The 22,838-nt window shown below is 51.5% G+C and overlaps 1 protein-coding gene across 2 annotated transcripts; it reads right to left on the bottom strand.

Moving 5' to 3' along the window:
* Positions 1 to 767: 767 nt before the first annotated feature.
* Positions 768 to 22,735, bottom strand: LOC110312435 (scaffold attachment factor B2). Of its 2 annotated transcripts, none has more exons than XM_029471170.2 (21): positions 22,344 to 22,735; positions 21,040 to 21,127; positions 16,953 to 17,017; positions 16,673 to 16,876; positions 15,751 to 15,813; positions 14,761 to 14,788; positions 13,235 to 13,895; positions 12,782 to 12,831; positions 12,081 to 12,181; positions 9,252 to 9,401; positions 9,061 to 9,170; positions 6,768 to 6,895; positions 5,361 to 5,452; positions 4,694 to 4,833; positions 4,141 to 4,431; positions 3,760 to 3,897; positions 3,037 to 3,079; positions 2,319 to 2,449; positions 1,347 to 1,459; positions 1,197 to 1,266; positions 768 to 1,078 (listed from the first exon to the last, which is right to left on the bottom strand). In XM_029471170.2, the coding sequence occupies exons 1-21, from the start codon at positions 22,728 to 22,730 to the stop codon at positions 934 to 936; spliced, it is 3,198 nt and encodes a 1,065-aa protein (XP_029327030.1). In that variant the 5' UTR covers positions 22,731 to 22,735; the 3' UTR covers positions 768 to 933. The 2 variants fall into 2 exon arrangements, with proteins under 2 accessions (XP_029327030.1, XP_021041674.1); XM_021186015.3 differs by having other exon boundaries at positions 4,694 to 4,830; positions 22,344 to 22,734.
* Between the last annotated feature and the right edge of the window lie 103 nt (positions 22,736 to 22,838).

The raw sequence follows: 22,838 nt of genomic DNA, 5'->3' as shown, positions 1-22,838 counted from the left end.
GTCAGGTCAAGCCTACCTGGTGTAGAGAATGCAGAGTGCCCACATGACCAGGGCCCTAGTGAAAGGAGACTCACTTGAATGAAGTGCTGGTGGCAAGGTGGGCTCTGGCAGACTGAGATATGCAGAGGCAGGTTTGGTGCCACTCAGCACTGGTGGATAGACACCAAGAGGACAAATGGTATCCTGGCCTCAGAGATGGCCAAAGGCAGGTTTGGGCACTAAACTTGTGGCTTAAAGGACTCTGACTTCTTAGCCAGCTAGTGGTAGGGTCAAGTACTAAAAAAAAAAAAAACCAATTAGACTTATCAGTCACCATGCAAGGACCTCTCACTATGTAAGATGTCACCAGTTCCATAGCCACCAGTGCCACAGCCACAAGGGTTTGGATGCTCTCACTCCTGAGCCTGTGCTCAGACTGGAAGGAACAAATCCAGAGGTGGGTTATTCTGCTGGCATAGCCTGGTCGACGACACTGCTTGAGAAGGCACATAGTGCCTGCACCACCAGGCTGCGGCCTTTCAAGGAGGCTGCTAGGGAAAGCCGGCTCAGGCTTCTGTACTGGTCCTGAAGAAAGGGCAGCTGGCGGCTCTGCAGCTGTCTCTAACACTACAGCCTCTGAGCTTTGATTCCAGCGCCGCCATGTCTGAGATGTGGGGCAGAATACCTGGACCCTGAGCATGGGCCAAGGGCAGGACAGAGCTGTAGCCACAAGAACAGGGCAGGGTAGAATGGATCAGAGGGACGCAGAATGCCCGGCAGCAGAAACCTTGTCTTACAAACAGCAGAACAGGACTGTGTTTATTAAAAACACTAGGAGAGTGAGTTCACATCGACACTTGGCAGAGCCTGTGACTGCTAGTGGTACCACAGTGGGAGGTGGCTGGAGTTGCAGTCTCTGCCTACTTGCAGCAGCAGGGTTTGGTCCAGAGCAGTTCAGTAGCGGCGGGTGAAGTGGGGGTGAGGGTGGGGGTTGGGAACTCGGCCACCCTGGTCCTGGCTGGCCATGCCACCACCTTCCAGTCTACCACTGGGCACAATATAGCCCTGGGAATGTCCACCGTGTGCAAAGCTGCCTTGCCTAGAACAAAGGCAGATAGTTTGCAAGGGCCATGCCTGCCAATGCCAGCCCAACCAGGGTGCACACATGTAGAGGGAAGAAAGGAGGAAGGCAGTGGCAGACGTTGAAATCTTCTTACCCAGCCATGCCACCCCGGCCTGCTGCCACATGCCCATGCCCAGGTCCTCCTGCAAGGCCCCGCTCAGCACCTGCAGGAGAGAGAGAGCTCTGTGGACTCTGCCTGCACGGTAGGCCTGGCGTTCACCCATTCCTTGCAACCCTTTGGTACCTCGCCACCGTATGTGTTCATGGCCCGTCATGTTTGTGTCCACAGCACTGTGCCAGACAGGAACCTGCTGCTCCTCCAACTGTGAGCTGTGCTCTGCCCACTCTCGGTTGACCCTTTGCCAAATACAAGGTGACAAACGGCTGCCCCAGGCGCTTCCCATCACACCAAAGATGTGAGCCCAACTCTAGGACATCTTCAAAGTCAGACTATGACCAGGGGTGGGCAATGAGGACACCAGGCACCACCAGGGCAGCCACACAGTAGGGCCACAAGAAGCCACAGTGGTCGACACTTGGGCCTACCCACTACTGGAAACATGCTGATACAAACACATGGGCATGTGCTGGCAACATGATCCACAGCTAAAAGGGAGCACATTAACACTTTGCTTTACTGCCTGATGGGTAGAAAATGGGAATGTCCACAGCATGGAATTTGACAGTAGACAGGAGCACTGCCTCCAAACACACCACAACATGGAAGGGTCTCCAGGACACGGTGTTCACTGAGATCAAGTGTATGTGTGCATTTCACCGTATATGCTTGCAAAGCCATGGTGGTGGATTTGTGGGTACAAGACCTGGGTGGGTAAGGGGCAGGCTGCTGGTAGTATGTGCTTTCCAAAATGAAAGCAGTATAATCCAGGCTGGAATTAGGAACTGACAGCAGACAGTATGTAACAGGGAAGCAGGAAAGTGCTTGGGAGGCTAAGGCAAGAGGACTATGTGGAAGCCAGCCTGTGCTCCACCTCAAACCACCTAACCACGAGTGCTCCTACTGCCTGTCAATGCATTGACAGGCTCCTACTGCAGTGAAGATTCACACCCTGTTGCCATCCACAGAACAGGGACAAGGTTCACACCTGCCATCATTGTCTCTATGGTGCAGCCAGGGATAGCAGGTGCTTTCACGAGTTCCCTCTGAGAACACCCCAGAAACCCATCTCAGGTTCCTCCTATATAGAATACTTACCTGGGGGGAGGGGGTAGCCCTTGGCCTTCATTCAACTTCTTGTCAGAGCTGTAGCCATGCCAGCCGTCTCCGGAATCCCAAGCATGGTGCTCTAGGAGCCTTCCATGGCTGTGCTGGTCGTCTGGGTAGTACTGCAAGGCACACGAGACAGAGCATGGGTTCTGGGTCTGCCCACAGTGCTTGGCTTCTGTATTCTATCATGCCTCTGCTCACACTGAGCTAAAATCCATGTCCCCTAGAAGTGCTACAAGGCTGGATGGCAAGCATGCCTAAGAGGTGGCTCTGCAGGAGGTGGCATGGGCTGAACATGGTAGCTCAGCCTGTGCATAAACCACCAGGGCTCTCTTGGTAATTTAAAACCAGCCTTCCTGACAGGTGATGAGAAAACATGCTCTGGGGGCCCCCAGGAGATGATCTACTTCTAAATCCCTGTCTTGACCCAAGCCCATCCTGAAGGACCCAACCTCCTCCTTGGAGACTTGGGCCACAGTGTGTTGTCAGGACCCTAGCAACCAGCTAAATCAGATGGGGCAAAGCCTATGGCCAACTCCCCACAGGGCTGTAAAGCTGCCATTGCAATGCAGGTCTCCAGAACAAAGACACCAGTTTCCCAAGCAAGTACTAGTTGAGTTGAGTCTTTATTAGATGAGACTCAGAATGGAGCAGCCCCTCTCCCCCACCCTACAGCAGGGGGTTACAGGTGGCTACTCGGACTTACCTGCCCATCCCGCTCCTCCACTCTGGTTCTGGACCCATCCCGCCTGCAAAGGGAACAGGGCATTGGTATGGCCGTGTGCAGGTGGGTGTGTGGGGGTAGAAGCAGAAGTCTCCCTTGGGGAAAAGATTTGGCTTTTCCCCAAGCACTGGCTATATGCTAGGACACAGTACCAGGGATGGCAATGGTAGGTGGAAGGCTTTCCTCTGGAGGTGGGAACCAAGACAGAACAGGAAGTAAGTCTCCAACAGGTGAGAAACTGAGAGAGACTGTCTAGGAGCTGCCCCAGGCAGGCTTTGCCACACATTCCCATCCATGCACAGGGTTAAGATAGTTTGAAATACAGATAGTCTGGGGAGTCTGAGGAGTCCTCAGGGAAAGAAAGGGACTACAGTTGAGGGGAGGCAGGTCCAGCCAGTAAGATCAAAGTCAGTGACCCCTCACCCCTTACAACCTGCTCCCTCCTCTAGAATATGAAAGCTAGGCTGTCCTGCCCAACCAAGGGTCCACTGGGAGATATGAGAGGATAGTGGAGCCACCATGTGAATACTAAGAGTTAGGCAGGCACAGGGTGCCTGGTGTGGGTCCACCTGGTCGGTGTTAGACCTGGTATTCCCCAGTGCCACCTGTGGCTGCCCTGTGGAGGTCCCCAGGAAGCAATGAACTCGTCACCATGCACTGGATAATGTCTGGGGAGCTGGAGCTGGTGCAGGGGAACATGCTCACCTGTCTATGACATGCTCCTGGTAATGGCCACGATCCCGGTGATCAAAGTCATGGAAGCGGTGATCTGGCCGTGGAAAGTCTCGGTATCTGTCTTCCAAGGCTGCACGCTTCCCTTCTGGCCAGTAGCCATCGTCTCTCCTGGTGTGCATTTTGCAAAAATACTTAATTCAAGGTGGCAGCAGCAGCAGCATCCCACAGTTGCCAAGGGTACCTCAGGATGGCTGTTGGGAGCTGACTGTCAGCAAGAATACTTGCATGAGCACAACAGTGGATCCTCAAGCCTCTCCCTGAGTGGCTGGGCAATACAAGGTCCTGGCCAATGAAAAGCACTACATGCTTGTCCTCTGGGGAGAGGGGGGCGGGACTGGTATCTGTACTCACCTAGCATCCAGGTCATAGGGTCTGCGCAGTGCCCGCCGTTCCTGCTCAGCACGCAGCTGCTCTTGCTGCCGCCGCAGCTCCTCCCGCTCACGCATAATGCGCTGCTGTTCCTTGCGCCTTTCACGCTCCACTCTCATGCGCTCCCGCTCCAGCCTCTCCCTCTCCAGCCTCTCCCTCTCCAACCGCTGCCGCTGGCACTGGAGCTGCATCCGTTCTCGCTGCAAGCGAGCCTTTTCCCGTCGCTCCTGGAAGGCATCCAGACGCTGCTCCCGCTCTCGCTGCTCCCGCTCCCTGCACACGGGTGGCTGAAGCCTCAGTTTGTGGCCTGAGTGCTGCCCATGCTCAGCCTCTGGCCTCCTGTCCAGACTCCAGAGGCCTTGGCTGAGTCCCTGCCCTCCCACCAGGGTCTGCAGAGGCCAAAGGTCCATGTATAGCCAAGGCCTTGGTTTTCTCTGCCATGGGAGGGTCAATACCCTCACATTATCTGATGGTACTAGGAACTACTTCCAAGCAGACAAGATCCAAGGCAAGTCACCGCCAGAACCCTGCTCACCGTCTTCGCTCTGTCTCCCGGATTTCACGCTCCCTCTGCCTCTGACGCTCCCTCTCCCGCTGCTCCTTGATCTTGTCGAATGACAGTATGTCTCTCTTCTCCCTGCCCTCTGACTTTCGGTCTTGACTTTTGGAGCTCTGCTGACCAGAACAACTCAGTGAGAACCAAATAGGCAGGGTGCTGTGGCTCCAATAGCAGCTGCAGCACAGTGCAGAAGGTCAGGGTCTCTCTGAGGTTTCACAGCCAGCCTGGCACACACCAGCCTGCCTAGATCCCAAGTACTATGCTTTTCAGTATTCACCAAAGAGTAGTGACAGGTGCCACAGGACATCTAAAGTCAGGCTATTCTAAACCTTACAGAACTGCTTGGGGGATGGGCACTAGTAACATCAGCACTTGGGGGTGCAGCAGGATTAAAATTTCAAGGCCAGCCTAGGATACAGATTGTAGCAGAGCCCCTGCCAAAAAATCCAACATCAGATTAGAGCCAAGCCAGACCTTCCAGATAGAGGGGAGGGTATACCTCATGCTTAGACTAAGATTCTTCTGAACCTGTAGTATCTTTGTTTGTTTGTAGACAGGGTTTCTCTGTGTAGCTCTGGTTGTCCTGGAACTCTCTGCAGACCAGGCTGGCCTCAAATTCAGAGATCTGCCTGTCAATGCTTACTCTGTCCTTTGACCTGCTTGTGGCCTTCACACTGATGACGGGCTCGCCCTTGGACTTGTCCATCACGACTGTACGCTCCATGCCTCTGCTTCCTGCAGGGAAAGCACAGCCATGATGAGCATACTGGTACTCTATACCTCAGCCTTGTGTCCATGGCCCTCTTCAGTTTTCAATGCTGTTTCTGCCTTGCAAACCATAACAAGTGTGTCCCTGATGAATGTATCTCCCAGCAATGGGCACATTTCCTCAGTGGGTGGCAAGTGCGTCGTCCCATTTGTCCCCAAGGAGCTGGCTGGTGTCACTGCACTGCTTTGCCCTGGCTGTAAGTACTAGGACGATGGTGGTGACTCTGGGGAGAATCACCACACAAGCAGCGGTATTTCATTTTTTAAAGACAGAGCTTCTCTGTGTAGCCCTGGCTAGCCTGGATCTCACTATGTAGACCAGGCTGGCTTTGAACTCAAGAGACCTGCTTGCCTCTGCCTCCTGAGTACCGGGGTTAAAGATGCCCAGCAATTTTAGTTTTATTTTAAACTCTTGGCTTTTGTTGTTGAGAAGAGTGTCCCTAGCTGCTGGTAAGGAGCCACATGGCACAATACAGCTCCCTCCAGCATTAGGAAGGGGAGCCACTGGTTTCAACAGAAGATGAAACAGCCCTGGGCAAACTCTACAACAGGAAGTACAATAAATCACTATAACATGGGAGCAAACAGCATGAAATAAACACAAGAACTGGGGCCAGGTAGATGGCTCAACACTGGCCTTGAGAACCAGACCCTAGAACTCAAGAACCACTTGAATGCTAGCTGGAACTAGAGTTCAGTGGAAAAAAAAAACCCACACACATACAGCACAGGTAAATTCACAAACACATCAGGAACTGTCCCAGGAAGAGGTGGGCTATGACTATCAGCTTTTTACTCATCTTAAGATGGGCCAAAATGTCCCTCCTGCCTGGACCCTGAGAGCAGCCTGTGCACTAGGGTTATCTACCATACCTTTCACAGGACAGGGCCCCAGAGAAACTGCACACACAACCCTGTGTCCAATGACGACCAGCCCAGGGTCAGGGCTGGCTTCTGCTGTAGAGCAAGCCCCCTTTCCTCCTGTGTGGACTACTACTAGACTCCACTTTCAGTCTGCTGTACATCTGATGCTCTGATTTTTTGACAGGGGTTCACTAGGCTGTTCAAGGTGGCCTTGATCACAATCTCTCTGACAACAGTTCTAAGCAGTGGGGTGATGACCAGGGCCACTAGGCTTCATCTACAGAACAGATCCTTCAGTTCCATCACATGGTCTGCAGCTGACCCAGCCAAGTGACAACTCTTGCCTGCCTCTTGCCCATGACACCCTGAGCCTCATCAGGCTTCCATGTCTTCCACTAGCATCCAAGATGTTGCTTACCTGATTTGGTGACTCGAGAATGACCAGCAGCTCCTGGTGTGAGTTCATCTTGATCCTTCTCCTTTTTAATATCTTCTGGCCCTTTCTCCTCCTTTCTTTCCAGTTTTTCTTCCTTCTTGATCACAGTTCTGTTGAAAATAGTCAGCTATAGCTCCCAGTGGTTTCCACAGGAACCACACAACTCCACCCAGCAGGAAAAGGGAGGATCTGTGGCCTACACCACTCCTGATCCCCTCTGGCAGCCTAAAAAGCTGGAAACATCAGGGCAGAGTGCTGCTGAAACCCAGCTCCTCAGTGAACCCAGAGGCTGGACTCAAACTCCTGATTCATCTGTCTCTAGATGCTAGGATGACAGGTGTAACATCATACTTGGTTCCTCATGGTGCTATAGACAGAACTCAGGGCTTGCTACACTCCCAGCCAAGAGTTTGCTTTCATGTGTGGGTAGACCCACAATGTACACATGTAAGACAGAGGACAACTGGTTGTCTCTGCCATGCATATTCTAATAATCAAACTTAGGCCATCAGGCTTGGTGGCAAGTACCCTATCAGCTGAGCCACCTTAAAATATTTATACTTTTATAGAAAAATAATTTTAATCAAGCATAGTGGGTAAGCCTGTCTCTCTAGCTTTTGAGAGACTAAAGCAGGATTGAGTTCTGTGCCAGTTTAGGCTATAAGGTGAGACACTATCTCATAATAAACTAACACCAACTGACTTCCATGCTGACAAGCAGGGCAGAGTACCCATGATGCCAGTCCAGAGGCAACTTAGGGAGCCTGGACTGACCTGCTTCCCATAGTTTCTAGACTCTTACACACCAAGCACACATGTATTTACCTAGGCATGGCCCTCTATCTTCCCAGAAGCACCGTCTCAATGGAGTGCTAGTACTGTAGGGTAGGTTGCATCTGCCTTCTGTATTTGCTTGAGGCAGAGCACACTGCTGTCTCTTCTCTTCTCAGCTGCCCCTTTCAGCTGCTGCCAAGAGCCTGAACTTTTTACACTCCCTTCTGCTCTGGGCGCCCTTATTCTTCCCCCATTCTCCTTCTTCTTGGCATCTCATCTGTAGATTTCCAGTGATCCTGTTCTCCCTTTAAACTCTATACATCACACCTACAGGCTTGCATATGTCTGTTTTCTTTCTTTCTTTTTTTTTTTTGGGGGGGGGGTGGTTCGAAACAGGGTTTCTCTGTGTAGCCCTGGCTGTCCTGGAACTCACTCTGTAGACCAGGCTGGCCTCGAACTCAGAAATCCACCTGCCTCTGCCTCCCATGTGCTGAGATTAAATGTGTGCGTCACCACTGCCCGGCTGCATATAAGTCTGTTCCTAAATTTGTTTATTAATGAGATTCCGAGCCCAAGAGGTTTTCCAGGCATCATATAATGGAAGATTTTTGGTAACACTCATAATCCTTTCATTGGCAGAAAAAAAAAACCACTCTTCTATTACCAGACCTGAAGATGGCAGCACTGGAATAAGCCTCTGCATGCTGTGCCTACCACCTGCCATGCTTGGCCACATAGCTATAGCCAGGAGTTCCTAGAGTGAGTCGTGACCTCACTTATGTTTTGGTGGACAGCTGCTGGGTATTCCCCAGAGCCTGCCTCCCCCACACTCATGACCTGATGCCTGATCCCAGTGACACTGACATTCTCAGTGTTATGGCTAGTTGTTGCCATCCTCACTATGGTACTTGAGCACTCGAGGCCAGCCTGTTCCCCAATGACCTGCATAGAAAGCCCAGCCCCACTTGCACTGACACTACCCATGTGACACCCAACAGCAGAGCCCTCCTGCCAAAGTCTCCTCAATGGTGACAACAGAGACTGTCAGGCACTCGCCAGACCTCCAAATCTGTGCCTATTTCTGCTGAAAACATAAGCCACGTCCTTTGGCAAAAGCAATCCTGAGGCTCTGGGCTCCAAGCTGCTAAGGCATCTCAGGGTGCTGTAAGGATACATGACATACTGGGTTATTTTCAAGAAAAAATAATAAATAAAAAAGGGAATACCTGGTATCTGTCAGGATAGGACAGATGACCTGCTCAAAGTCCATACTGTGGCAACCAGCGCTGCAAGCTGGGAAAGCTGGCGCATGTTTGGGCTAAGAGTCAGCCCAAGAAGCCCTTCCAAGTCTGGAAAGTTCTCATGGCTAAGAAGAAAAAGCTAACAAGCTGTCTGGCTCTAGGCTTTGACTAGGACTGCATTGTGCCATGGCTACCAGCTAGGAAGTGGGGTGTATAAGGGCACTGGGTCCCCAAAGGACAGGGCCGCCACGTCACTGTACTTCTCCGTCTTGATCTTCACAGGGTGAGGCCTGTCCGGCCCTGGCACCTTCTCCTTTTGGTCACACGCTCTCCTGTCTGACGACTTCTTCTCAGAGGGTTCATTCTTGGCCTAGAATGTAAAGGGGTGGTGGTGGACATGAGAGCAACACAACCCTGTTATTGCTAGGGCTGACACCGCCAGACACCTCACCTTCTCCACAGAGATCATCCTCCCATGTAGTTCAGTTCTGTGTAGGTGGCTGATGCATTTGGTGGCCTCATCTGACGTGGACATGGTCACAAATCCATAGCACCGAGCCCCAGGACTGCGGGCATTGGTGACCACCTTGGCTCCGATGACCTCCAAGGGAAAGAACACACCTATATAAAGATGCATCTAGCCTCTGTCACAAAATCACAGGGCTTATTATAGACCCAGCACTGCTGTTATCCTTGGTACTCAGCTCTAGTTAGTCGACCTCTGTAGATTCTAGAGCATCTTCATCTGTTAGAGCAGTTTGTCTTACGGTGACAAACAGTACACGGACGGAGCCAGTAGAGCATCACATGGATAGATATGAAACCTAGTCAGACCCTGCATAGCCAAAAGTGCCTGCTCAGTAGTACCTGACCCCTGCCAGGCCCCAGTTTCCTTGCCATGCCCCCTGAAGGCAGCAGCCACTGTACCATAGGGAAGGGCTGACACTTTGCAGACCCGGAGTTTTCAGGACATGGACAGGGAAGGGAAACTTAAGTGGGTTACAGGTGACATGAGAAAATGCAGAGGCTGTGAACTGAATGGTGGTACCTTGACTCAAGCATGGGGAGCTATGCAGGAGGGACCCTCACAGTTCAGACAGGACAGTCAGCAGCTGGTACACCTGCCCACATGGACAGGGGGTTATTGTGCCCAGCCACAGGTAAAATGGGACAAACCTGGTGGACGTCAGAATCTGTTCAGCCAAGAAGTAGCCCACTATGTCAGGAAGGTGTAGGGAACCCTCAAACCATCTGAACTGAAAGACAGTGACTGGCACTGAATAGTAGAGACCGTGGCAGAAAGTGCAAAAGAAATCTACCAGAATGGAACAAAAGAACTGGGAGATAGCAACCAGGGCTGGGGAGGTGAGGAAGGGCAGGGAACTTGGCACCAGTCCAAGGCCACAGACTTAGCACCTGCCTCAATCCCATGAAAACAATGATTTGCAGAGTTCCAAGAGGGTCCACGATGTGAGTCCCTAGTACAGGAGCAGGAAAAGCAGAGCCCAGAAAACCCAATGTATTCCTCTGAAAACACTCCAAGACAAGGAGGGAGAATGAACTGAAAATGTAGGGAGAAAAAGGCAGTGGGTAGTTGAAAAAGACAAAAATCAAGTGCAGCTGGACGGGGCGTGTTTGTCCACTGAAGAGCAAGGCTGCCCTCCTTAGTCAGGAAGCACAAGGGAGGAGGCCTGAGGGCAGGAAGAGCCTGGGGCAGTGGGCTGCAGACCTGAGCCTTTAGTGTCAAGCATAACTGCTAAAGTAAACACGGCAAAGCAGGAACTGGCATCACCCTGTGCTCTGGAACTTGGGGCTATACTCCAGCACAAGAACATCCCTTGCAGACATACACATGTGCTCAACAGCATCCAGAGAGTCAAACAACCAGAAGAACACTTGCACCAAAAGGTTTGAAATTCATACAAACAGATGGGACCTGGGGGCATAGTGCCCTGGGACCCAAGTCGGAGAGAAGAATGGCACCATGTGCCCTCTGAACCCCAGGCACCAAGTATCTAACACAAAGAAGCATGTGTCCTGGAACACAACGCTTAAGTCAGGGCAACACCATCCAGTTCTAAGCCTTTGCATTTTCTCATATATTGGAGGTATGGCTGTGTCTAGATACATACTGGCCTGCTGCACCCCTAGTCTGAGCCTTGGGAACACCCTCTGACCACTGTATGTGAAACCTGACCTTCGTCCTGCTGTCCTCATGCTTCTGGCCTTCTCGAGAATTATGCAGACACATATATACTCACTGGCTCTCAGGGTGTAGGTGCCTCTGTACATACCAAAGTGCATGGAGGACAGCAGCACCAAACAACCAAAAACTAACTATGGTCTAAGAGTCTGTCTTAGGACACCACCTGTAGTGGGTATGACAACTGCTGAGGGTGGGAAAGGTGCCTAGGACTGCACCCAGGGATAATGAAGATTTCTGCAGTGACCACACCCATGCCCAGGCACTTGCCCAGAGTACTGTGTACCACTGCTCAGACTCATTTATCGCAGGGTAATCTCTTCTGTCCCCAAGTGCTTGAGGGAAGCTCTCAAGTGTATCCCCTTGAGAAGCTGAACCCAGTCTCCTGCTCAAGTTTCTAGTGCTTCAGGCTGAAGGATATAGAGTCCAACAGCTTGATCAGTAGCACACAATAATGTTTGGGCTTTAGACTCTAAAGGACCTTTCAGAGGGAACTGTCCTCACATGGTCCTGAGAAGAGTCAAGATAGAATGAAGCTACTCTCTGCTGGAACCTGGGTGCTCTAAGCACAATGTTGCCTAGGATAAAACTGATTCTCATGTCTCCACCTTAGGAATGCCAAGATCTACTTTATGTAGTACTGGGTATGAACCCCAGGACTTCCTGACAGCCAAAGGGAGGCACTCTACAAACTCATCTCTGCCCTCAGGACTCAAGTAGTAGCACAAGCCTGTCACCACAGCTGTCCCACATATGGAAGGAGGCAGACGGTCCAACTGTGAGAACTCAGAATGACAGGGCAGGGGAGCTGGGAGTAGTGGTCCAAGTCTTAGATCAGCCTGGTCTGGACAGTGAGTTCCAGGCCACCAAGGGCTACAAGAGTCTTCCCCAAATTCATACCAAGAGGGTGGGTCCAATCAGTGACAGAGCATGTCACAAGCATGCACTAAGTCCCAGGTTCCACCTTCAGCATGAATAAGAGAAAATATAAACACTGAGGAAATGGACACTAAAAGCTAGGAAGCGAGATGCCTTTCCAACCCCACCTTGCTAGCAGGCAGATGTAGGGTGCCCTACCTTCCCATGCTTGCTGAAGAGGCTCTTGAGGTCAGCAGCACGGGTGCTGGAGGACAGCCCACTGACCCACAGGTTCCTTCCTGAGCTACAGCTGGCACGGCCTGGAGAGAGGAGGTTATCAGCACCATTGTGGCAGGACCTATCCCCATGGGGCATAAACTGCAAGATTCCCTTGCCATGCCTGTGCATGAGTGTGAAGGCCAAGGGTCTTCCTCAAATAATTTTCTACTTTACTTTCCGAGACACAGTACACTGAACCTGAAGCTCACAGTTGTCTGGACTGGTGGAGTAGTGAAGCTCAGTGCTCCTCCTGCACCACCTCTCCAAGGATGCACATCTGTTTAGCTTTCTACATGGCACCGGGGATAAATCAAGAGTCTTTGGGCTCACACTGCAGGCACTTTACATGAAGCCAGCAGGCTCTTCACTCAAGAAATAATCAGAGCAACACCCCCATGGCAGAGAAGCCTTGGAAAGATGGCTCAAGGGGTCTTATAGGTGCCTCCTTGCCACTTACAGAGCAGGTGTTCCTGTCTAGACATACTACCATGATGCACAACACAGAACAACACACACAAACACTCAGAATCTTGACAGTGGTTCAGGGAAGTGCCATGTGCCTGGACAATTGGCACGTGTGGCAGCCTGGAGCCCATCCCCTCCCTGGGTTACCACATGGCAACAGGACAAGAGAGACCTACCTTTTTCATCTTTAATGACTGGCTTTATATCTTGTTCTTCCTTAACAGAGCTAGAGACAAAAATGAATGTTACTGCAACACAGAAAAGCTAAAGTGAACGAATTTTACAATAGAAATGTGCTCAAGCTGAATACCTACCAGGGAATTAGGCTCACATTAAACTGACAGACACCTTTTGTGAGTTTATGTTGAAAAATCTGACCACATACAATGTCAAATCCCTATAGAGCAATTCAGATTAGCTGACGATACCAGTCATCAATTTAAGAGCCCAACCATGGCAGGTTGAGTAAGGGAAAACCAATCACCCATTAAATATATGCAGAGACATTGAGCTGCCTGAAGGAGCTAGCTGGGCAGTGTGGCTGCCGACTGCAGGCTCTAACAGCTCATGTGTGTCCTAGTGACAATGAAAGGAGATAGCGTCTGGTCTAGGACTGAGAATCAACAAACCTCATTTTCTGATCAGCGCCCTCACTGGCTGAGGACTCTTTAGGAGGCGCAGGGACGTCATTACAAGCGTCAAAAGCAAACTTCTTCACGTCGTCTTTGCTATCTTGGGGCTCAGGGCTCAGGGCTGCCGTGGGCGCTCGCACCAGCTCCTGGCTGGTGGCCTCCGGGAGCTGGGCAGCCGTGCTACTCTGTTCAACTGGCTCCTCTTGCCCTACAGGCTCGCAGTTCATCCCGGCACCTCCACCTGTGCCCAGGGCTTCTGCCTGCGCCTGAAGCTTCCGCCTTCGCTTGCGCTTCCGCCTGTGCAGAGTACCTCCACCTCCACCCGGCGCATCTGCCAGCTCCCTTTTCACTACTGCTAACGGGGCGTCTGCCTCGCTCCACTGACACTGAGTGCTTGGAGACTCAGACTTGCTGCTGCTGGCCAAAGCTAAATCTCCCTCCTCTTCCTGCTCCTCTTCCTGCTCCTCTTCCTGCTCTTCTTCCTCTTCCTCTTCCGGGTGGCTGCAACTCTCAAATAGGTCCTCTTCTTCCGCCAGCTTCCTGTCTGGCCCCACGCTACTCGTGGCCTGGGCAAAGGGCTGCTCCAGCTCCGAACCTTCTTCTTTTACTGGCTCAGATTTACAAGTTTCCCCCAAAATGTCGAGTATTTTCTCATTTTCTACGGATTTAACAGGAATAGAATGGCACAAGGTTTAATCACCAGGGAAATAAAGCAATCACAACTGCGGCTCGGGCGCTGCGGCCCTGCTCACACCGACAGAACTGCTGGCTACACAGAGATTGGAAAACCCGCTACACAGCGCCTGCACCCTACCTGCGCCCACGGCCATGGCACCCCCAGCCTGCACTAGTGGCAGAGGTGGGTCCCCCCCCATACTTCTACCCTACAACCACAGCGCAGCTTCCACGGCTTTCTTCAGAGGTTCCATCATGCCTGTGTCTTCCATCAAGCACATTCCTTCCCAATGTCCACAGTGCTGAAGCCATGGCAGTCACCATTTACTGAGGAGCTTGCTGCTCTCAGCTTGATGGATTGCGCGCGGTCAGCACCACAGTCCAAGGCTACTGAACCGCTCTTCACCTTTGGGAACATGGCAGTCCATAGGGGCTGATGATGAACATCTTGGCAGAAACCTGCTTATCTTCTGGCATTGGTGGCTTCTGGGGTAAGTCCCCTACCACAGCCTCAGCCTGCCTGAACTGCATCAACCCCATGACTTTGGCTTGGTAAGGTATCACAAGATCTGTCTTGTGTGTGGACTCGCTGCCTCACCTTGTGGCCACTTATAGCCACTCTGCATGGCCTGATGCAAGCGGCACATCTGCCCCCAAGACTGCCTTGGGCTGCCACAGCACACGCACAGATCTGGTGATACAGTGGGTTTCCAATCTCTGATCCTGTGCGATTGGGATGGTCCACCACTGGGGTGATTTATGAAACCATAACACAGCTGAGAACAGACAGGACTTAAGTACGAGCAGCAGGGGCGCAAACCACACTGTTGTGCCTGTCTCAGCAGTACCTGGTTCCATGGGGGCTTCTTCATCAGCCTGTTGGAGAGAAAATAGAAGGGTACACATCACTCCAAATAACACAGCCACAGATCCCATGCACACATCTATCACCAAGGCCTCATCCACTTAGAGGCTTCTCAGTGGACACACCTTGAAAAAGTGCTCTTGTGCACCAGGCTGAAATACCCCTCTGGGCCTGAAATTGAACCCTAATCTACAAAGAAGCCAATGGCAAAGACACAGAGAGACTAGGCAGTGGTCACCTCTCCCAGTGAGCTTGGGACTTAAGGAAGCCTGCCTCCTCACTCAGGACAGCAGCTGCACTCCCTGCAGAGGCCTGGGACCTCACAGTCTCCAGCACAGGCATCTCTGCACACCAGGAGCTATACCCATTATTGCTTCAGGGCTACCACCACACTAAGTTCATCCCTGAACTCAGCTACTCTAACTCCAAGCCTGGATTTCTCTGGGAACCACCCAGGCACTTACAGAACCCAGCTGTCTGGCCCTTTGGCCCCACCTCACAGTATCTCCACAATCCCTATGTCAGCCTCCAAATTCAGGCTCCAGTTACCATCTGTATCACACTGTAAGGTTGGAGGTGACTAGACTACAGGGTTCTGGTCCCACCAATGCTTCCTTTTGGTGAATTGTGAACATACAACATGAAGATACTGGCTGGGGAAGGAGAGGCCTCTGTTGTCTTTTCCTCCCTCTGTTCCCTGGCCTACATGAAGGGGAGCAGCCTTCTCTGGTATACTCTTCCACTGCCATAATAGTCTGCCTCCTCTTAGACATATAGCAAGTTACCTGACCTTGGACTAAAGTCCCTGGAACTGTAAGCCAAGGTACAACTGCTCCCCTAACTGTCCCTCAGGCAACTGCCACAGGGTAACCAACCAGTGTACCTGTGCTTTACAAACACACACACACACACAGTCTCCTCTGGAACATCAGTGTCTCCTAAACTGCAAGAACCACAGGGAGACTCCACTCACCAGAGTTACTTTAAGATCTGACACAGAAGCTTCCAGACTGTTCTTGAAGACCTCCTCATCCACCTGGCAAATGAATCAGAACATGACTTCATGGAGGCCAGAGTTGTGAACACTTCAGCCTGTACCTCACAGCTTCCTACACAACCTATGTCCACTCCTCACCAGTGCCCATCACTGTGTCAGCTCAGCTGAGGACAGACAGCAGAGTCACCCTTCACTCCAGGCTGAGGCTCATGGCAGTTCTCAGGCATGTGCTGGCTGAGTGAGAACATTTCTAAGTACAGGAGACTCACACCCCAACAGGTGCTACTCCAGCTCTACTACCTCAGGTTTACCCTTACTTATTGCTGTGTGCATGCTCGGGTGTGTGTGTGTGTGTGTCAGAGGACCGGGAGTGTTGCTCTCCTTTCACCCTGGGATCCATGATAATTCCTGCAGCCCAGAGAGCCTCCACAGGGCCATACACTCAGATTATGCTGAGCAGAGGTCCTCCAGTTTATCTAAGACCCATTGGATGTTCCTATATTCCCTGACCTCAGTTGAGGCTCAATTTCAGCAAGTCCCTCAAGAACAAAACCACAATACCACTGGAATCAACTGTGAGCATCAGCAAAGCCAACCTGCAGACTTGGGTTGGCCTCAGGTCTTCAGAGCAGACAGCAGCACCACCAGGTAACAGACTGTTCTGTTGAGTGTGTTTCCAGAGCAGTTAAAAGCCCTTGTGACCTGAACAGCCTTCATGCCACCCACACACCCATCTCCTGTGAGTCCACAGCACTCCCTGCACTATGCTGCAGCAGTGGTCACTGGCCCACAGTCCCTACCAGGTATTAAACTCGGGGTCTGTTTCTACCAGGGCCTAGGTAGCCATGATGCTGAGCCCCTGGGGCCGCTGGCACACACGTGGCTGCAAGTTACCTACAGCATGCTTCAGGAGCTGAGCTGGAAGCTGTCCCAGCTGCGCGGCCACGTACTCTTTACTGTCATCAAAAGCATGAAGAATCTGGTTGACGGTGTTGGCCTTCCCCAGGCAGGGCACACTGAGGTCCTCAGCCTCCATCCCATCTGGCACACCTGTATCCATGGTGTCCCTGTCTTGTGAACTCTGAAGAATCACAACCCCATCCTATGAGGGGAGTGAGGATGTCAGTCACCAAGACCCTAGGGCATGGGAAGATGTGCCGCCCCCAGGCCCAACACACCTGCCCATATCTGGAATCTTCCTCCAGGCCGTTGTCCTCGCTGCCCTCCTCCTCCATCTTGGATCCTAGTTATAGAATAGTGTCAGTTGGGTTAGAAACCAGAGTCAGTCTCAATTTTTTGACAGGGGACAATACAATTCCACGTTGTTAGCTATTTGCCCATATTGCAGGGACTCTGTCTTGGTCGGTGTCTAAGCCAAGGCTTCAATCACCATAGCACAGTGCTCAGACTTTTCCTAAAAATAGCTTTAAGAGAGCTCATATTTGTCCCAAACTAAACACCTCAAAAAACAGAGGGGAAAAAAAGCTAGGCTGGTCTGCAGCTGTGCCTCCCCATCACACCAGGCAACAAACACTTGAGAATAGAAACTTCACTGCTAGTTGGGCTGGACTATGCAAGCCTGTGGGACACCTGCAGTGCTGTCTGTGGACACACTGGACTGTTGATGGGGTCTACTTGCATTCTGGTACCTGCTTGCATGCTTACTCTGCAACTTAGCACTGGTCATGTGAGATACGTGCACAGCTGCACGGGGTGTTCTGAGTCAACAACGGGTCTTCAGTTGTTACCCATATTATTTCCTAGTACAGGGTCTCACCTGTACCTCACCAGTCGGCCTGGAGCCAACTGACTCAGCGTGGCTAGTTGACCACCAAACCCAACAGACCCTCCTGTGCCTACCTCCCCACCACTGTGGTTATGGATGCACACTTGGTTTCCCATGATTACTGGGGATCTGAGCTCAGTCCCACACTCATGTTTCTGTGGCAAGAGCTCTGCTGATGGAGCCCCCTCAGCTACACAACTGTTTTGTGGGCAAATCTGCAGTACACAGAACACCACTAAGGGTTTTGTGGAAAAAACAAACAAACAAACAAATTCTGTAGGGTGTCCTACTATACCAAGGAAGACAGAGGCAGCTCTTGAGAGTTACTCAAAGCTTGACACCTGGGAGGAGGAGGGAGCAGCATCAGGTGCAGCCTCTTGTAGTTGCCATCATTTCTGATGGATATGATTACCATGCAATGCCCAGGATGCTTCTTCATTTCCTCAACCCTCCACCCCGGCATCACACAGGACTTCAACACTACCACAGTGTAAACACAGTGGGTCCTCAAACCCGGAGGCCTTCTGTCCATCTGTTTTATTGTTTCAACAGCCAACACATCAAACAACTTCCAAACACTGAATACTGGGAAAGACCTAACACCACAAACAAAACCTGAACATCGTCTGCTAAAAGAACAGTTGTCTGGGGAGATTGCTCAGTGGTTAACATGGACTCTGAACTCAGTGCCCCAGCATCCATGTAAATGCTGGGTGTGGTGATCCACTTGTCATCCCAGGGCTGGGGAGGTGCAGACAAAGTGTTGGACACTGAATCAGCAGCCCCAGGCCAGTGGATAAAAGCCCCTGCCAGCTTTGAATGACAGATGCCAGGTATCCGAACACTTTGTGTCCAGTTCACTACGCTGTTTGGGGAGACTAGGAACCCTTTAGGACAGTGGTCCTCAACCTTCAAAATGCTATCACCCTTTAATATAGTTCCTCCTGTGGTGGTGACCCCAAACCATAAAATTATTTTCATTGCTAGTTTGTAGCTGTAGTTTTGCTACTGTTATGAATTGTAAATTACCTGTTTTCCAATGGTCTTAGGTATTAGGTAACCCCTGAGAAAGGGTTATTTGATCAGAAAGGGTTGTGACCCACAGACCGAGAACTGCTGGTTTAGGAACCCTGCTAAAGAAGTCTGTCATTGTGAGAGGCTCTGAGAGCCTCACTTCATTTCTGTTCTTTCAGCTTCCTGTGCATGGATGGAAACATGACCATCCAGCTTCCTGATCCAGCTACCCACTGGTGCCATCCCCAACAATACCAACTCTCCCTTTGGAATCAAATGGCCAAGTTCAACCCACAGAATCAACTGTATAAAGCTGTCCTCTGATACCTCATGTGGGCCACCACAGTTATTAAAATGTTAAGACAAAAGCGGGGGTGGGGAGAGGTGGAGGGGGGCTAAAAGGGGTATGAGATGGCTCAGTAGGTAAAACAGTTGCTGCCAGGCCTGACCACCTGAGTCTGATTCCTGGATTACACATGGTGGAAAGAAATGGCTCCTAGATAGTCCTCTCTGGTCTCTGTGCTTGCACTGTGTTATATGTGTGTACATGCCCTCACGGGTACGCACATGCACATACACACACTAAATAAAATGCAAAACCCACAAAACTAGTTAGGGTAGATGTCATCTGAGAAATGCTGGGGAGGTGGAGACAGGAGGATCCTTAAAGTTGATGGTCAACCAGCCAGGCTGAATCAGCAGGCTCCAGGCCAGTGAGAATCTACCCCATGAAATAACAAGGACAACAACTGAGGTCAACCCACTGTTAACCTTGTACCTCCTATATGTGCACACCAATCCACACAGACACAGAAAGAAATGTCAACTTTTAATAATCCTTAAGACTTTGACTAGATATCCAAATCCTGGCCAAGACTATAGTTTGATGCCTAGGCAGTGCCTGGTGGCTCTGGTTAAATTCTCAGAACCAGATAACCTCTATGGTTCTCAGAGCAGTTCAACCGGAGAGTAGGACTCTGAATACTCAAGCCCTCTGTGGTGGGTGCAGTACCTTCATGGGACATAGAAAGGACATACCAATGGTTGTTTAACATCAGTACAAGGGACATATTTACTACCCAATTCAACAAGAATTAAACAGGTCAGAACTATTCTTCATGCAGTGATTTCACCTATTTGAAAGGCTCTGGGACAAATGCAGGGCAATCACGTGCCCACTCCAAACCCCTTGTTTGAGCCAGCCCCACTGTGAGAGGGAGTGACTGTGACTTTCCTGGAACTTCTTCCCACTCTGCCAGAAAGTGGTGCTCAGAGAACCACTAACAGTGTCTTATGGGCTAAAACCTCACTTCTACCATCACAGAGCCTCTGGCCTGGCCTGGAAGCCATGGGCTAGGACATCACACCAAACACCACATTCTTGAGCACCTCCAGAGATGGACAGGCACAGCTCTGCTCAAGGAGGCACCCTATCAACCATGCCAGACCTCCCCCAGGCTCATCTGACAATGCTGCCCACTGATCTGATATGCTTGTGTCAGGTTAGGCAAGTGTCTGCAACACAAGCAGCCAGGTTTATACTAGGCCTCCAGGTTAGTGCTTTTTAAAAGATTATGGCTGTCTCTGTGAGCACAGTTAGACGTATATGTGCCTCAGTGTGAATGTGGATGCCAGAGATCAACTTTTGGGAGCCAGTTGTTTCTTTCTGGTCTCAAGGATCAAACAACTCTCAGATTCAGGAGCTTCTACCTTCAGTAGCTGAGCCTTTTCACTAGCCCTCAGTTATTGGTTTGTTTGGAGCAGTGGTGTTTGGGGATTAAAGGCATGCACCACCATATCTGGCCCTTAAGAGTCTCATGTAGCCAGGCCAACCTGGAATTGGCCCTTCTCTTGCCTCAGCCTAGAATGCTGATGAAAAGCTGTCCTCGAAGCCACTGGTAAAACCTGATTTCAGGGAAATGGGCAGATGGCTCAGCTGGCAAAAACATTTTCTGTTGTGAGCTTGGGGGCCTGGGCTCAATCCCAGCACCCGTGAAGAGCTGGGCATGAGGGTACTTATAATCCTAGTGCTGGGGTTTGAAGATGGAGGACACTGGTCCTCACAGGTCAGCAGCCCAGCCAAATCACTATGTAGACAGATGGATCAGTGGTTAAGAAAGAGCACTAACTGCTGTCATGCAGGATGGGCTTCAGCTCCCAGGAATCACATGGAGACTGGTAACCATTCCTGACTTCAGTTTTAAGGGGTCCAAGACCTGCTTCTGACCTCTGTGGGCACCAAACACATGTGCATTCACATGCAGGCAAGCACACACACACACACACAATGCACGCACAAAAAATAAACCTTAAGACAAAAACAAAACCTAAGGTGGGCACAATGCAACACTATGGCTGTCCCACACACATGCACATCTAAGTATGCATATTACACATACAGAGAGCAGTTACTCGTCTTGACACCCATTCCCCAGGCCCAGTGTCAAGCACAGGCAGGTAGGTACCTTTGGTGTTTCTTTTTACAGCCCTCTTGCTCGCAGCTCCCCAGCTGATTCCAATCTCCTCAGGTTCTTGTCCTTCCTCCTTAAATGCCTGAGGGGAAAGAGTATGGAGTTTTAAATAAAGTTATCTTTTAGGAGGGGTTGGCACAAAGTGTTCTTTAAGAAGCAACTTTGCAGTTGCAAGTGTTCACAATCTGGCTTCAGACCACATCTAGCAGCCAGCTCCCCTTCCCTGCTCAAGATCCAAAACCTAGAGAAAGGGAAGCTGAAAGCTTGGGTTGCAGAGTCAGTGTCAGCAGGTTGTGGTCATACATGGCCTGGCAGCTTGTAGCCCTAGATATAATCCCCAATACAAGACAAAAAAAATAGAACAAAATCCAAGTATTAACCCCAAATCAGGGTTGGTGACTGCTCACCTTGTGTGCTCTTTCATCAAACACAGGGATGATGATAGGAAACCTGGCCTTGATTCAGGCAGGGCAAAGAGCTGAATGGGGCGCTCAAAAGGCCTCCCATAACAAAGCAAACCTTTAATTCCAGCATTTTGGAAGTGAAGGGGGCGGGGGGGGGGGGGGTGCAGGAGACCAAAAGCTCAAGGCTAGTCTGGGCTTCACAGCAAGTCCAAGGCCACACTGGGCCACAGTAGCTCTCCAAAATTAAGTTTTGCGTGGGAGGGGAGGCGCTGGTTTTTGATAAGGAAAAAACAACATAGGCCGAGGAAGAAAGCGCTGGCCAATTTTCCCTCAAAGTATTCTGGCGCCTTCCACTTGCAGCCAATCAGAAGTCCCTAACCCTCAAGGACCCTGTTTCACAGAGGCAAGCTTGTGTCAAGCGCTGAAGGGCACTAAACAAGACTTCTTGTCTAGGGGGAGGAAAGTGACATCTTACGCTGACTCGAGATGACAACTAGGCTCCAAGACCAGGGAAGCGCGAGGGGACCGGACCTGGGAGCGAACATGGTCTGTGCAGAGGCACTGGGCAGAGCCAACATTGGGGTTGACTGACAAGATTCCCCAGAAGAGTAAAACTGGGGTGGCGGAAAAGACAGCTGCAGGTGCAAGGTCATCATGGAGACGTGTCCAGAGCCACCCGATTACTCAACAAGGCCCGGCTTCCTGCAAATCCCGTGGCAAGTGGGAAGCGAGACACAGAGAGGGGCAGCGACTGGCCAAGGTCACACAGCCTCGGCTGCTTCGGTAACTGACAGCACAGACCGAAGTGGGGGGGACCTCGGGGTGGGAAGGCCCGCCCGAGTCTGCGCGAGTAGTTACGTGCCCGGGTCCACGGCGCCACCCGGGTCCCCTCACCTTCCTCAGCCGCTCCATCAGCACGCTCTTGTTGCCTCCCGTATCCAGGTTCCGCTTCTTCAGCTCCGCCCTCAGGTCGATCACTCGCAGGTCGCTGAGCCGCCGCGTCCCACTCTCCGAGGCGCCAGGACCAAAGGCGGGGTCGCCCGACCCGGTCCCGGGTTCCGCCATCCTCGCTTCCGCGACTTCCCAACTCGCTCCGGAACCCCCTCCACTCGCTGGCACCAGCTGTGGCGGCTCGGAGGGAATACAAAATGGCGCTGCCGAAGAGGAAAACGCATTCGCTTCCTCCCGCCTCCCTTTGCGGCTGCGCAGGCGCACAGCTCTGACGCACCTCCTAGGTCCCACGCCAAAGGAGTCTCGAGCCTCGCGCGTACAAATGCACATGCGCAACCGGTCGTAAGCACCCCCCCCACACCCCGTCGCCACCCCGTTTTTAATGCGCATGCGCACCGCTTCGCTAAGCTCGCAGACCCCCGTTTGCCTCTTGCAGCG

The sequence above is a fragment of the Mus caroli genome, unplaced genomic scaffold (assembly GCF_978045245.1).
Source record: "Mus caroli unplaced genomic scaffold, Mus_caroli_1 scaffold_18, whole genome shotgun sequence".
In the NCBI taxonomy this organism is placed as follows: domain Eukaryota; kingdom Metazoa; phylum Chordata; class Mammalia; order Rodentia; family Muridae; genus Mus; species Mus caroli.
This window is presented reverse-complemented; position numbering and strand designations above follow the sequence as displayed.